Below are 17225 nucleotides of genomic sequence, written 5' to 3' on the forward strand. Positions count from 1 at the left end.
GCATGACAGTTAAATTAAAAAAAAAAAATTGATGGGGAATTATTGCTTAATGAGCACAAAGTTTCTGTTTGGAGTGATGAAAAGTTTTGGTAAAGTGTATTGTGGTGAAGAGCTCACAACACTGTGAATATAGTTAGTGTCACTGAATTGTATACTTAGTTATCTAGCGCTGCTGTAACAAGAATACCATAAGTGGATGGCTTTAACAAACAGAAATTTATTCCCTCACACTTCAGGAGGCCAGGAGTCCAAATTCAGGGTGCCAGTTCTAGGGGAAGGCTCTCTCTCTGTGTCAGCTCTGGTGGAGGTCCTTATTTTCAATCTTCCCCTGGGTCTAGGAGTTTCTCAGCACAGGGACTGTGGATCCAAAAGACGTGTTCCCTCCCGGATTTTCTTTCTTAGTGATATGATGTTTCTCTCCTCTGTCTGCTTCTCTCTCCTTTTATCTCTTGTAAGATAAAAGGTGATGCAGGCCACACCCTCAGGGAAACTCCCTTCACATCGGATCAGGGATGCGACCTGAGTAAGGGTGTTGCATCCTACCCTAATCCTCTTTAACATAATCTAATCTTGCCTCATTAACCACAGGCAGAGATCAGGATTTACAACACATAGGATAATTACATCAGATCACAAAATGGAGGAAAACCACACAATACTGGGAATTATGGCCTCGCCAAGTTGCCACATATTTTTAGGGAACACAATTCATTCATGACTACATTTAAAAATGTTTAAAATGTCAAATTTTACGTAATATATATTTTACCACAAAAAATTTTTTTTAATTAACTAAAAAAAAATTTTTTTTTTAACAACAAATTTTGTGGAAGTCACTAAAGACCATTCACAGAACTCGGCTGACTAATCCCTGGTCAAGAGGCCAAGGGTGAGAGTAAGAGGGAAGGGGGCAGAGGGGCTCAGCACAGTGCCTACCAAAAAAAAAAAACAAAAAAAACCTGCCTCTTTGCCATTGAGTCAACTCTGACTCATGGTGACCCCATGTGTTACAGAGTAGAATTGTTCCATAGGGTTTTCTTGGCTGTAATCTTTACAGAAGCAGATCGCTGGGCAGTTCTTCCTTGGCGCCACTGGGTGGGTTCAAACCACCAACCATTAGGTTAGTTTTTGAGCACAAAATGTTTGCACTATCCCGGAACCTAAGCACCTACAGTGGTTAAGAACTTAGTTGCTAACTAAAAGGTCTACAGTTCAAATCCACCAGCTGCTCCTTGGAAACCCTATGAGGCTGTTCTACTCTGTCCTATAGGGTCACTATGAGTCAGTACCGACGCAACGACACCTAACAACAACAACAAGCATCTACAAGAGGATGGAAATGCAAGTGGTCTGCTCTGACCATCAGAGGGTGCTATGACCTGCCCTGTCCCAGGGTGAGGAGACTGTGCACTGGAAGAAACGACCCCCACACGAGGCTGCTGCTACTCAGAAAAGGGAGACAAGGAGGAGCCAAGAGGATAACAATTGGAAGGGAGCACCTCAGGCCCTTTGGGGCTGGTCTCATCACTGTGCCCTCTTCACTTTATCTGAAGTGTTGTGATTTCCCAGAGCGTCAGCACATTCATATGCAGATGACAACCCAAAACTCCACTCACAAGTCAAACGTAAGACACTTCTCTTCTGATTAATCCCACTGCTCCGCTGCTCCATGGGTGCGAGATTCCTTTGTTTCCTCTTGTGGGCAGATAAGAGGAGCCCATGCAAGGGGGGGAAGGCTGTAAAAAGTGGGGCTTTTAAGAGTCCCTTCAAAACAGAGCTCCTCAGGAGTGGGAAGTGGGGCCCCATAGTGCCTGAAACCTTGAAAGAAAGAGGCTCTTTCTTGTTCAATTCTCCCTTTCTTTTGAGGGATTTTAAAAAAAAAGGTGCCATCAACTCATTTCTGACTCATGGCAACCCCATGTGTGTCGGAGCAGAACTGCGCTCCACAGGGTTTTCAGTAGTTGATCTCTCAGAAGTAGATCGCCAGGTCTTTCTTCCAAGGAGCGCTGTGACGCACTGGTTAAGAGCTACAGCTGCTAACCAAAAGGTCAGCAGTTCAAATCCACCAGCCACTCCTTAGCAACCCTATGGGGTACTCCTACTCTGTCCAATAGGGTCGCTATAAGTCAGAATTGAATCAACGGCAATGGGTTTGAGTTTTGGTTTTCTTCCAAGGCACCTCCAGGTAGATTCAAACTTCCAACCTTTCAGTTAGCAGCAAAGCACTATAACCATCTGCGCCACCCAGGGACTCCTCGGGGAAGTAATCAAGGTATAACTGGGGGGACTCCTCTGGGAGGTAATCGAGGTATATTTGGGGGGATGAGAATAGGTCAGTAGGAAAAGCATCAGCTAGAATCTCACCACTGAGAAAAAGCTGTAAAATATAAGGCTCCAGGAAGGCAAAGAAATGTAAATCCATGCAAATTGTTTTTAATAGACAGGAAAGGAGGAGTAGTAAAGGAAAGGGGTAGATGAGAGAAATTTCATAGTCCCAGACCTCCTCCTGTGCTTTTTAAAGTCCGTTTCTGAGCTCTGTCCCTGAAAAAAGGTAAAAATATAAAATAGCACTCACGAGCCCACTGGGCAAATAATGCTCTTAGATCTATTGTCATTAAAAAAAAAAAAAAAAATTCATTCATTAGCTGACTTTTTTATTCAGCAGCAGAAAGAGGCTGCGATTAGGCACTACTGCTCCCCTTGAGCTCACTCGGCCTCACTTAAAACAGGGCCCACAGTCTATCTACACAGAGCAGCTGGCCTTGGGCTTCCTTGAGGCTCTCCAGAAGTTCTCTTTAAATGAACCAGTCCTCCCAGAGAGCTCTGCGGATACCTCTCCCAGCCACTCACCACCTTCAGTGTACCTTGGTGTTACAAGAACACTCACCACCTTCAGTGTACCTTGGTGTTACAAGAACATGTGTGTTTCCCGTGTACCTGGTTTATCACCCTTTCTAGACCTAAGTCAATACAGTATTTCCTGAGGGCCCACTGTGTCCCAATCACTTTATATCAGACAAATATAAACAAAGCATGACCTCATGGAAGTCTATCAAATGGGGGCGACAGGCTGAAGGCACTCCACCTCATCCTCCCCAGGTCTAACAATTGCACTCATGTGAAGCAGTGGATCTCAGCCTTCAGTGCAGCATCCGAATTACAGGGGAGCTTGTTAAGAATACAGAACCCTTTCTTTCCTCTGGGGATGCTGGTTTATTGGATCCGGATGGTACCCAGGAATCTGCATTTATGTTAATTGCTCCCAGGTGATTCTAAGGTGGACCACACTCTGAGTGGCAGTAAAATAAATTACTCCATAAACATTTTTCCAATGAACGATAAACTGAGGAGAAAATGAATAGAGGCCTTGTGGTTTGCACAGCGTGCCAGAGACTGGCACTGTACCATCCCTGCCTGGCTGGGGTTCTGTGAGGATTTGGGCTCCAGGGTGATTCAGGGAGAAGTCCCTGAAACAGCCACGGAGTCACCAATGCACCACCTTTGGCTAATTTCTGCCTCTTGGTCCCCAGGTCTGGTGTTGCCTCAGAACAGGGAGATCACAGCCTAGGGCTGTGTGACACGTCAGGCACACGAGGCCTCTGGCCATGGATCAGAAATTAAACTGCATATTAGAGTGGGCTGAGAGAAAGGAAAGGAGCTCTGAGCCAGCCTAATGGCTCTGCACAGACAAAAGACCTGGAGATGGGGCTAGTGTGAAATGTGAAATACAGGTACCAGGTCAGGAGGCAAATTTGGCATATTTGGAACAAACTCCAAACATGATGGCACCTCTGGTCTGACAAATTATTAAGAAACCAAGATGGATATGCCAAGAGGAGGAGTAAGTCCAAGGGGGAGTGGCAGTTGTGGATGGGGAATACATGGGTGCGAGTGAGAAAGAGGGAAAGCAGTTTCCTTCCACAAAGGGAACCATGAAGTGGAGGGCCACAGACCAAGGCTCCTAGCCCAGAGGGCAGGGTGCAGGGGCAAGGCTCTGCAGTGTTTAGAGAGAGGAACAGTAATGAGCACGGCGAACAGGCTGCCAAAGGCAGCAGCAGAAGCTGCAAACATAAATGTGTTTAAAAAAAGAGTTAGACAGTCTGAGGAGGAAAACAAGATCACAGAGTACAGTGCTGGTGAGGTAGGTGGGCGGGCCTGGTGGGTTTTGATCCCAAAATGTTCCCAAGTCAACATTCTGAGTTAAGCATGGGCCAGCTGAAGCGGGGCCAGGTGCCCCAGGAGTGAAGTCATGGGGGCCCAGGAGGAGTACAGGGGCCTTGTAGTCACAGCTTATTGTGTGAACATACACACTCACATGCACACACACACCTACTTTGCTCACTCGCACGTGCTCTCTCAACTAGAGGCTGTCAGAGTTCCGAATTAAAAAATCCGAACATTGGTTTCAAAGCCTACTTCTCACTTACTGTGTACGATGAGACAGGCTTAGCAGCCTATTCCACAGGCTGAATTTGCCCAGCAGACTCAAGACTAACATTTCGAAAAGGGCCTATAATCCACTTATTCTACTATTTTCACAGTCTGTCCTCCTTATTTAGTGTAAATTCCATTGCCATGCCACAGTCACTCTCTTGATCCTCTCTTGTTTCATTATACTCACTGGCAAAACTGTGTTGGGTGCCATCGAGTCCATTTCAACTTATAGTGACCCCATGTGACAGAGTAGAACTGCCCCAAAGGGTTTCTGAGGCTGTAATCTTTACAGTTTTATCTGTTCCCATAAAGATTACAGCCTAGGAAACCCTATGGGGGAGTTCTACTCTTGTCATATAGGGTCACTATGAGTCGGAATCAACTCAATGGCACACAACAACAACAATCGTTACAGACGCAGAGCACGAGGTCTTTCTCCGCAGAGTCACTGAGTAAATTCGAACCAACGACCTGTTAGTTGCCATGTGCCACTACACTGATAAAAGCCAACTCTCCACCTACGTCCCACCCACCATATTGACTGGTCTCAAACACACCATATTGACTGGTCTCACATAAACTTCATCACCCCTAACCCCAAGTGGGTCCTTAATGTGCCCAGCAAACAGATATGATTTCCCTATTTACTCCCTCACTCTCCTACAAAAGTATTTTACACCTTCTCCTCAAACTTCCAACATTCTCCTCCTCCCACCCATAGCTGATGACCTGACTTCTCATTTCATTGAGAAAACAGAAGCAATAGGAAGAGAATTTCCATAAGCTTCCTCTACCACATCTACCCACATACCAGCCTCTGCAGCCATTTGTTCTCCTAGTACTGTGGATGAACTCTCAAAGCTCTGCTCTCAGCCAAGCCCTCCACCTGTGCACTAAATCCCACCCTCTCTCACCTACTCAGAGACTGTTTCAGCAATTTTCCTCCATCTCCTTCATCATCAATGTTTCTTATCTCTAATGGATTATTCCTATCAGCAAATAATTCTGTGTTATTTCTTCCATATGCCCATTTTCTGCTCCTCTTTAAAACAAAGCTCAAAACAATGGTCTGTGCTCACTGTTTCTAATCCTCTCCTAAACCCACTCCGGCCAAGGCTTTCACCCCTACAGTTCAACTCAAACTGCTCCTGGCATCCAATGGTTGGTTCTTGGACCTCACCTTACCTGACCCATCAGCAGCATTTGACAAAACTAATCACCCTTCAACTTAGTCTTCCTTGGAGCTCTCCCTTCACTCAGTCTCCAGGATACCACCCTCTCTGATTTTCATCTTCTCTCCCTTGCTGCTCCCTCTCAGTCTTCTTTGCTCATTCCTCATCTCCTCAACACCTTAACATTGAAGCTCAGTCCTGGAATCTCTTGCCTTCTCTATCTTTAGTCATTTCCTTGGTAGTCTCATCTAGTCTTGTGACTTTAAATGCCACCTATACACTGAAACCTCCCAAATTGCTATCTCTGGTGTAGGCCTCTACCCTGAGCTCCAAAGTCAGTTATCCAACTCCCTCCTTGCATCTTGTATCTCCACGGCAAACAACCATTGCAAATTTAGCATGTCCAAACATGTCCTTAATCTCCTTCCTGATCTACTCCACCCACAATCTTCTCCAGCTTAGTTAACGGCAACTCCATCCTTCCAGTTCTTTCTCTTACACTCACAGCCAATCCACCAGAATCCCATGGCTCAACCTTAACATTATATCCAGAATCCAATCCCTTATCACCTTCTCCACTGCTACCTCCCTGGTCCAAGCCGCCATCATTTCTCTTAGGTCATTATGATAGCCGACTCCGAGGCTTGCTCCTTTGTAGTCTGTTCTCAGCAAAGCAGCTGGAGTAATGCTTTTCAAGCATCACTCAGATCATGTCGTCCCTTCTCGCCTCAAAATCTTTCAAGTACTTCCCGTCTCATTCAGAATAAAAACCAGAGTCTTTACAGTGGCCCACAAGGCTCCACAGGATCTGGCTGGATGTTCTCTCTCCTCCTGAATTAATCTCCTCCCACTTTACCCCTCATTCACTGCACTCCAACCCACTGGCCTCATCACTGTTCTTCAAACACACCTGGCCTATATCCATCTCAGGATCTTTGGTCCCAACTACCTGGGACACTCTTCCTCCCAGATACTCCCATGTCTTACTCCCTCACCTTCTTCAAGTCTTTGTTCAAATGCCATCATCTCAATGTGGTCTTCTCTGACCTTCCCATTTAAACTTGCAACCTCCACGCACTATGACACTCTACCCTCCTCCCTTGCTTTATTTTTCTCTCATGGCACCGATCACTATCTGATATATCATGTTTTAGTTATTTATTCTGCATGTCTTTCCCCACTAGAATGTTTGCTCCATACGGAAAGGACTTTTGTCTGTTTTATTGTCCGCGGTATCCCCAGCAACCAGTATAGTGCCTGGCACATCACAGGCATTTAATAAACATTGCTGAATGGATAATGAGTGAATCTGTAACTGCCTACAAAAGTAAACAGAGAAAAGAAGAAAGTGAGGTTAAGAAGGCTTTCCTATAAATTCAGGAAATAGTTTCCTTCTCCCTGTACTCTGTCCTGTCCTCGGTGGGGCTGACAAGCAAACTGTCCTGACAACCACTCAGGATGAATTAGGGGGATGTTAACATCATAGCTCCCTTATTTAGCACAGCCCCCCACCTCCAAACCTGCATGGGAAAGGGGACAAGCTAACCCCCAGGATCCCTTCATCAGTCCCTCTGTGGATAAGACAAATACACAGACACTGGTATTGCATTCCAAGTGCCATCTATATCACAGGATCCCAGACTTCTGCAAGGATTCAGAAACAAGACAGTCCAGACACCACCAGTCTGACTAAGATGGGGGGAGGGGGGATTGGGAAATGAGCCTATTCCAGAGCATGACTGATCCTGAGTCCAGGTATCTATAAATATTAACAATTGACTAAGCCTGATCCTAGGTCAGCTGGCACATCTTCTCTCTCTACCACCATAAGATAATCATAGGCTCCTGCCCCTACTTGTCAAATGAGTTTTGAGCATGTTCAACTATTCCCAGGGCATGGGGAGAGGGGTGGTGGTAGAGGGAGATTGATACAAAGAAGAGTAGACACATTCCCTAGTCCCAAGGACCCCAGAATCGAAAGTGTCCTCTGTCGATACCACAAAAATCAGAGAAACTTCAAGAAGCTGGAAAACAGAAGATTTTCATCAACCCCAGGATATGGTATTTTTCTTTCAAGGTGCTTGTGTACAACACATGTAAGCAAAAATCTCAGTGAGGCAAAAAGTGAACAGCTATTAACCGTTTGACAAATACTGACTCTGTGTAGGTTGGGAGAAGGCAACTTAAAAAAGAACATTGTTTGGGAAGCACTGAGTATCTGTCAATGGTGATGGAAAATTTGGCAACAGATATGGGTAGTGATTGTACATGATTAATGTAATCAGTGTCACTGAATTGTACACGTAAAACCTGTTGAATTGGCAAATGTTGTGTTACATATATTTTTGCCACAATTAAAATAAGTAAATAATCTGGGCAGTCTAACAGTGGTTAAGAACTTGGCTGCTAACCAAAAGGTCAGCAGTTTGAATTCACCAGCTGCTCCTTGTAAACCCAATGGGGCAGTTCTACTCTGTTCTATAGGGTCGCTATGACTTGACAACAATGGGTTTTGATTTTTTTTCCCTAACATACTGACAAAGAAAAGAAAAAAAAAAAACCATAGGCATTAACGACAAACCAAAAGACTTGTGAGGAGTGAGAAAGCCTCAGAAACCATCCAGACTATAATCGTCTCTTTTTTCCAAAAGCCAGTATAGTCTATAAAAACCCCCTCCCACCACAGCAACACAGGGCATCCTGGCCATCACAACAGAGAGAGCAGGCATACCTGCAAGACTGGAGAAATAGCATACCTCCAAGAGATTTCTGCATCAGCACGAGTTTAGCAACAGCAAGTGAGAAGAGAAATAGCTCGAGCTACAGAAAAATACTGGACTTTAAGAGCTGAGATTTGAGTAACTGTAGACTGGGAACCTCTGTAATCTGTATATTATTCCTGATAGAAAACAATAGCTAACTGAATCAGCAGACAACACAAAACCAGAGTGAGAAAAGAGAAATAAGACTCAGACCAGAATCAAGAAAAGGTTCTCTTAGCCACATCTAGCACAGGTGAAGAGGACTAGAAGTTAATCCCAGAGTCACGGTAACATCTGCTAACTGGAAAGTCTTGATCAGAGCGGGAAGGTACTGTCCTGGAGAAGGAACATCTGTCATGGTTAGGAGAACTGATGTTGTTTTAGGTTCTATGGAGTCAATTCTAACTCATAGTGGCCCCATATGACAGGGCAGAACTGCCCCATAGAGTTTTCTTGGCTGTAATCTTTACTGGAGCAGGTCATCTGGTCTTTCTCCCTTGGAGTCACTGGGTGGGTTCTAACCACCAACCTTTCTATTAGCAGTCAAGTGTTTAACCATTGTGCCACCAGGGCTCCTTTCATAGTTAGGAGAACTAGAATGAGTTAAAGGAGTAAGTGTAGGCGAGAGTTTGCAAGGTGAGGAGACCTTTGGAGGGACACTCAAAACAGGAACAAGCAGCCAGCAGAACTGTAGACTGCTCTGCATTCTTTCCACCACAGGAGGGAGGCGAGCCAAGAATACAGTTGGAGTTTGACCAAATGGAGTTGAAGTTCTGGTAGAAACTAAAATTGAGTGCTGCATGACTCCAGGTTGTCCTTACAATAATGACATTACAATGAGAAAAGCCACATACAAATGAAGTTGATGCTTATCAGTGGCACAGCAACACAAGGTCAAGGTGAGACATTCAGAAAGAGTGTGTGCAGCAGAAAAGGGATACAAACAATGAGAGAAGCACTTAAATTGTATACAAAAAGGTTAAACGGAGCCCACAGGCTTGCGAGAGTTTCTGCGCAGTGTGAGAACCTGAAGGTTCTCCTACTGGTTTGGGTGCCTATACACCTTATGTATTTGTTGTCACCAGTGAATAGAAGGGGCCTTGGACTGGGAAACAGGGCTCCTCTTCTCCCTGTGGCCTGTGTGAGGCAATACAGCAGGCAGGAGAATTAGGCCTTCCCTGAATGCGAAGCGTTAGCAAAATGGAGAAAAGATGGTTAAATGTGCATCTTATTGGTGGTGGCAGTGATGGTAGTCGTGGTGGTAACGGCACAGTGAGTGACTGTTCAATACGTATAGACATTCAGGTATGTGCATACATGTATTTATTAAGTTGACTATTGACTTGTTAATAGTTAATTCCATGGTGGGCAACCAGTTCTAATACAAATAAATTCATACCAAACCTGTTGTCATTGAGTCAATTCTGACTCATAGCAACCCTACAGGACAGAGCAGAACTCCCCCAGAGTTTTCCAAGGCTGCAATCTTTGTGGAAGCAGACTGCCACATCTTTCTCCCGCAGAGTGGCTAGTGGGTTCCAATCACTGCCATTTCAGTGAGCAGCAGAGCACTTAATGACTACACTACCGGGGCTCCATATATAGGTATACCATACCTGTTGCCATCAGGTTGATTCTGACTCACAGTGACCCTACAGGACAGAGTAGAACTGCCCCACAGGGTTTCCAAGGAGTGGCTGGTGGATTCAAGCTGCCAACCTTTTTGTTAGCAGCCATACCTCTTAACCACTGCACCACCAGGGATCCAGATATATAGGTATAAAAATAGATACCTATAATTCCATTATTACAAAGTTCAAAGTTAAAATAAGAAAGAAAAATGTTCAGGTATTGTTGACATGGGCTACCAGAAGCTGCAATATTTCAGCCAATATCTTAGGCAATTCTCATCTCATAGATTCAATGGGCATAAGCACATTGATAAGAATGGCAGGTGAATTAGCCTGTGCTATTTAAATTTTATTTTCTTCCCTCCTTCCCTTTCATCCTCCTTTCCTTCCCAAGATGAATGGATGAACTAAAGTAAGTTAAAAGCTTGTATGATGTGACTTTGTCATTTATTGCCAAGTTCCATGCACAACAGTACACAGAATTTACTACCTGGAACCTGCCTCAAGTGGCAAACAACTCTTACTCCAGGGTGTGTGTCCAGCTCATGTAACTAAGCTCTGGCTGGGTAATGCTTTGCACATCAGCTCCCTGCGCAGTTGAAGCCCAGCCTTCCTCCCTCTTTCTTCTAGGGAGCCACATGTTGTCCCTCATCCACTGGCTCAAAATTAAATGCCTTTTTCATCTAACTTCTCCTGAATCAAGGTATAGTTACCCTCCTAACTCTCTCTTCTGCCTGGGATGCCTGGTTCCATGCCCCAGGCCCCAGATCCAGCCCATTGGAAAACAATGCTATTTCAGGGTGGATATGAGTTCATTTCATCTCATAATTAACCAGCCACTTCTTGGGAACCAGCCCTAAGCTCAACCATTTCCCCTGGCCCTGGCTCCACCCATAGGGATAGTAGGAGGCCTTCAGTTAATGCTGGACGACTGACAGGCTGGGAGTTAGAGGGAGTGTGAGTCTGTGGCCGCAGGAGTCACTGCCAGGGCAAGGTTTCAGAGGATCTGCAGCTTGATCTCTTTCTCCTTCCTGCTTCTTTGGTGGAGCAAAACTAGACGGGGAGGGGTAAGATCCTTGTCTCTACATGTGACCTCCATACTGCCATCGTTTGGGGAGACAGATAACTGGAGAGGGATGGGAATTTGAAGAGAACACCATGAGAGCAGGGAACCACGGCATTTTCTTTCTCCCTCCGTATCCTACTGCCTACCACAATGCTTGGAATATAGTAGAAGCTCAATTAATATTAGCTGACAGAATAAAAGAATGAACTAATGGAAGAACCAAGGAGTGATTCCTTAGTTTATGTTCCTGTTTGTCTCGGTATCACCTGAGTCTTAGCTAAAGAAGACTAGCAGATCACACCTGTATCCTCAAATGCAACACTTCTACTTTCAGGCTCTCAATGCATTTATCACATCACTTAGGTGAGTCTACACATATAATTGAAATACACCACTCCCAAAGCCCCACAAGTGACACCAGCCACTGAGGGGCCAGTGCTATAATTTCCAGAAGTGCCTGGCTAACCTGAGTGACATGGCCTGAAGACATACTTCACATCTCAAATGAGAAGTGACTGCACTCATTGACCCTACTTCCCTTGCATCCTTCCTGTTACCTACCACCCTCTTCCCAACTGGCGAGATTCCCAGAGCGTCCTCAAGGTGTTTCTGGATCACTCTTAACCCCTGGGCTTGCTGGATATAAGCTGGTCCTTAGGACTTCTTCATGCCCTTTAGGGCTTGAGTACAAAAGCCTGTGGCTCTTTTCTGCAGACCTTCTCAGTCCCTCCTTGTTCATTCTGTACGGGAATGGATCCGGGTCAGTCACAGATATTTCCTAAGCACTCCCTCGTACTAGCCTTGCACAGTCCTTGCTCTCCGGGGAATACAATATGGTTGAGTTTCTCCTGAGACATACCATGTTCTTTCCCTCAAGTGCAGTTTATATCCAGAGCTCCTTCTAAAAGCTGCTTTGTGTAAGCCACCTGGTGTCCCATCCAAAAAGTTCTATATAGGTGGAATCAGGTTTAAGTAACCACCAAGAGGAGAACTGAAGGAAAGAAAGGGCACATCAGGGTAAAGGCAGGCTGTATGAGTGTGTGCATCAGTGGGTACGATCATTCCAAAGTTACCTGCCTTAAAGATATGAACAGATACTTCACTAAAGAAGACATTCAGGTAGCTAACAGATACATGAGGAAATGCTCACGATCATTAGCCATAAGAGAAATGCAAATCAAAACTACAATGAGATTTCATCTCACTCCAACAAGGCTGGCATTAATCTAAAAAACACAAAAAAATAAATGTCGGAGAGGCTGTGGAGAGATTGGAACTCTTATACACTGTTGGTGGGAATGTCAAATGGTACAACCACTTTGGAAATCAGTTTGGCACTTCCTTAAAAAGCTAGAAATAGAACTACCATAAGACCCATCAATCCACTCCTTGGAATATATCCTAGAGAAATAAGAGCCTTTACACAAACAGATATATGCACACCCATGTTCGCTACAGCACTGTTTACGATAGCAAAAAGATGGATGCAACCAAGGTGCCCATCAATGGATGAATGGATAAATAAATTATGGTATATTCACACAAACGGAATACTACACATGGATAAAGAATAGTGATGAATCTGTAAAACATTCCATAACATGGAGGAATCCAGAAGGCATTATGCTGAGTGAAATCGGTCAGTTGCAAAAGGACAAATATTGTATAAAACCACTATTATAACAACTCAGAAGGCAGTTTAAACAGAGAAGAAAATATTCTTTGATGGTTACGAGAGGGGGAGGGAGGAAGGGTAGGAGAGGGGTATTCACTAATTAGGTAGTAGATAAGAACTACTTTAGGTGATGGGAAAGACAACACACAATACAGGCAAGGTCAGCACAACTGGACTAAACCAAAAGCAAAGAAGTTTCCTGAACAAACTGAATGCTTCGAAGGCCAGCGTAGCAGGGGCAGGGGTTTGGGGACCATGGTTTCAGGTGACACCTAAGTCAAATGACATAATAAAATCTATTAAGAAAACATTCTGCATCCCACTTTGGAGAGTGGCGTCTGGGGTCTTAAACGCTAGCAAGTGGCCATCTAAGATGCATCAATTGGTCTCAAACCACCTGGATCAATGGAGAATGCAGAACACCAAGGACAAAACGTAATTACAAGCCCAAGAGACAGAAAGGGCCACATAAACCAGAGACTACATCAGCCTGAGACCAGAAGAACTAGATGTACCCGGCTACAACCAATGACTGCCCTGACAGGGAACACAACAGAGAGCCCCTGAGGGAGCAGGAGAGCAGTGGGACGCAGACCCCAAATTCTCGTAAAAAGACCAGACTTAACGGTCTGAGACTAGAATGATGCCAGTGGTCATGGCCCCCAGACCTTCTGTTGGCCCAGGACAGGAACCATTCTCAAAGCCAACTCTTCACTCACGGATTAGACTGGACGGTGGGTTGGAGAGGGATGCTGGTGAGGAGTGAGCTTCTTGGATCAGATGGACACTTAAGACTATGTTGGCATCTCCTGCCTGGAGGGGAGATGAGAGGGTAGAGGGGGTTAGAAGCTGGTGAAATGGATACGAAAAGAGAAAGTGGAGGGAGGGAGTAGGTTGTCTCATTAGGGGGAGAGCAATTGGGAGTACGTAGCAAGGTGTATGGAAACCCTGGTGGCATAGTGGGTAAGTGCTACGGCTGCTAACCAAAGGGTCAGCAGTTTCAATCTGCCAGGCGCTCCTTGGAAACTCTATGGGGCAGTTCTACTCTGTCCTATAGGGTCACTATGAGTTGGAATCGACTCGACGCCACTGGGTTTGGTTTGGTTTGGTAGCAAGGTGTATGTAAGTCTTTGTGTGAGAGACTGACTTGATTTGTAAACTTTCACTTAAAGCACAATAAAAATTAAAAAAAAAAAAGTTACCTGCCTTGGGGAGGGCTTGCTGAATGCACACAAGTTCTTTGTAAGCACCTGTTTACTAAGCCCACCTGCCCAAATTGCATTGCCCACCGTCATGTGGAGCAGCCCACACACCTTCGCATCTCAGTTTAGAGTTCAGGCTCTGCACCATGCCTTTGATAACATATTAATTTCAGACTCTGGGAGGTGGAAGAGACATCAGTGGTCACCCTAACATCTGTCCCCATGCAGGAATTCCCTAACATCTCTGACAGGCAGTTAGATAGACTGTAAAAAAAAGTACAGCTCACCAACTATTCAAAACCATACAGAATCAGAATCTCCAGAGAAGGGACCTGGTAAATCTTACAATTAAACTTGTTTTTTTGTGCATGTAGTGTCAGAGTTCGTGACAGTGGCTGCATATTAGAGTTAGCTAGGAAGCTTTAAAAATTATCGGTGGCAGGCCGTCACCCTACATCACCACCAACACCCACTGCCATCAAGTTGATTCCTACTCAAAGTGACCCCCTAGGGCTTCCGAAGCAGTAAATCTCTACAGAAGCAGGCTGCCACATCTTGGTCCCGCAGAGCCACTGATGATTTTCAACCACCAACCTTTCAGTCAGCAGTCAATCACTTCAACCACTGCGCCACCAGGGTTCCTTTACCCCTACAAAAAGTCCTATTTAATCGGTCAGGAGGGGGACCCAGGCAATGTGATTTTTTAAAAGGCTTCAGCTGATTCTAACGTACAACCAGGGTTGAAAACTTCTGTAACATCTTCCCGAGACAATGATAATCATTTTGAGGTCACTGATCAAGAAACCTACATCTTTTGGTACCCCTCTCTCAACTCCACCGCCATGTCGAACCTGCAGCAGAATATACTACATAACTGCTTCATTGATTTAACTAGCACGTTCACTCATTCAACATGGGATGCAATTTCCTAATTGTATTAAGAAACAGTGTGCTTCCACTTAGCAAAAGGCCAGACAGTAGAGGGATAGGAACTGCTAAGACTTCCCAGGGTCCAGTCTACATCCCCACCTACTCAGAGTTAATGTTGAAGTTCAACCAGTATGTACAGAACACCTGAACCATTGCTTACAGCCAGCATCCATTCTTGAGTGTGCCCATGCCCAACAAGTTATTAAATATTTTTGATATTACCCCTGCATACCCTCTTCCTCTCCCCAGGCTAACCAAGCCCAAATTACCCCAGAAGCCTCCCCGCCGCCTGCTCCACTCACATTGTACAGCACGGTGGTCCACCCTTCCATGGTGATGCACTGGAATACAGTCAGCACAGCAAAAAGGATGTTATCAAACTGAGTGATCCCATCGTTGGGGCCGATCCAGTCCCTGCATTCATAACCGGCTGGGCAGCCCTGCACACCACATGGGTGAGGGGGATCAAATCCTTCTAGAATACCTGCAGACACATTCGGAAGGTGGAGAATAAACCACGTGATGTTTAGCATGAGCTAGAAATGACCCCAGGATGCTATAAGCAAGCAGTTATATTTCCCATAGAAAGAGGCCTGCCCGTCTTTATCTCAGGCTCTCTCTCCTCTCTGGTCTCCCTATTTCTCACAGCCCACATACCATGTATTCAGCCCAATGCTTCTCAATCTCGTCTAAAAACAAAGCCTCTCCCCCATATGGCCCCTCACTTTCTGCAGGTCATACCCTCTGCCTTCACCTGCAATGCCACAGCAATTGACATTACTGGATCACATTGAAGAGTTTGAGGTGGAAGTCGAATCTTACTGATTTTCTAACTTCAGGCTCCAGGAAGAGCCCTGAGCTCTTCCTGGGTATGTGAGAGACAGTTATAAACTAGAGTCCCTTCAGTGGCTTTTAACTGTTTGTTTTTCTGACCTGGACTTCTGGTCTTACGTAAAAGGCAAAAATAAAAAATAAAAATGCAAAGTGGGAGGTGTCCTTTGAGGATTCTTTACAAAAAGAGAACACGGTTGGAATTCTTCAACCTCTGTCCTATCCTCTTCCCTCCTAAGATATTCTACTCAACTCAGAAAGAACAAATAAGACACAAATTGATGAGAATTTGAGGCTGTGTACCCCGTCAATCAAGCCGAACTCAGAGCTCCCTTGTTCTACACACCCAGAACATCATGAGATGGGGCACAGCAGAGGGAGATGTTTCACATTTCTGGAGGAACTCAAGTCTGATTTCTCCCTAGACTTCTAGATTCCCATGTCTCACTGGCCTGTGGACAAAAGATGCCATTGTACAAAGGGTATTTCTCCAGGCAAATGGCATTTTAAGTGCATTCTGATAGATCTCTACCGTGTGATAGGGGAGTTGAGAACTCCTACTTGAAATCCTTTAACAGCAAACTTAAGGGGTTATTTGATCTGCAATATCAGGGTTAACTGTGGGATCTTTCTAGACTAGCTGTGCCTCAAAAGGCTACCGACGCTAGTTTCCTTAAACTGCTGATTCTAATCCCAGGATTAGGATAGAACATACTTCTCCAACCAGCGTCAGAATGTCTCTGAACCACCCCAATGACCAGAGCGGAGAGGAAGGGAGGAAGTAGAAGACTGGAAATAGTGACTCTACCTGAATTGTTCATGAAGCATGCTCGGTGTAACTTCCCACTGTAGAACTCCAAGCCAATGATAGCAAACATCAGGATGGCAAAGAAGAGCAGAAGGCCAATCTGCAGAAGAGGCACCATGGCCTTCATGATAGACTTCAATACAATCTGCAAGCCTAGAAGGAATCAAAGAGAATGACAAAAGTAGTCTTCACTTACCACCATCTGATAGGCCAGGCTCCATTTATCTTGTCCTAGCAGAAGAGGTGACTCGTAGTGGTAGGGTCACTACGAGTCCGAATCGACTCGATGGCAACAGATTTGGTCGTTGTTTGTTTGTTCGTTTTGGTAGCAGGAGAAGAGCAAGTCTTTCAGGGAAAAGAACCACTGGTCGTGAGATGATAGACAATTCCCAAAGGGACACCCAGGACAAGTCAAGCCAGAGACTGCCACCTCCCCTTCCCCCAGGGATCAATTCCTTCTACTTTCTCACCATTCCCTGATTATTTACTTGCCTTCAGCCCTTCCCTCATTTGTTTCATCCATATTGTATTGCATACTGTCAGGGAAAGGGCAGCTGGTACAACCATGACTAATTAAATGCCATATCTATTGACCCAAAAATTATACTTCTAGAATCTAGCCTAAACAAATAATCAGAGATGTGAATAAAGATTTAAGTAAAAAGGTGGTTTTTTTGGCAGCACTACTTATGGATGCAAAAAAACCTGAAATAA

General features: G+C 45.0%; 1 protein-coding gene across 3 annotated transcripts in view; it reads right to left on the reverse strand.

Moving 5' to 3' along the window:
• CACNA1E (calcium voltage-gated channel subunit alpha1 E) overlaps positions 1–17225 on the reverse strand; it is a 359405-nt gene that overhangs the window by 221894 nt on the left and 120286 nt on the right. For all 3 annotated transcript variants that reach the window (XM_064276555.1, XM_064276554.1, XM_064276553.1), the window contains exons 5-6: positions 16512–16664; positions 15175–15356 (exon numbers count right to left, since the gene is read on the reverse strand). In XM_064276555.1, the coding sequence (XP_064132625.1) occupies positions 15175–15356; positions 16512–16664 (335 nt within the window). The remainder of the gene's footprint in view (positions 1–15174; positions 15357–16511; positions 16665–17225) is intronic.

The sequence above is a fragment of the Loxodonta africana genome, chromosome 25 (assembly GCF_030014295.1).
Source record: "Loxodonta africana isolate mLoxAfr1 chromosome 25, mLoxAfr1.hap2, whole genome shotgun sequence".
In the NCBI taxonomy this organism is placed as follows: domain Eukaryota; kingdom Metazoa; phylum Chordata; class Mammalia; order Proboscidea; family Elephantidae; genus Loxodonta; species Loxodonta africana.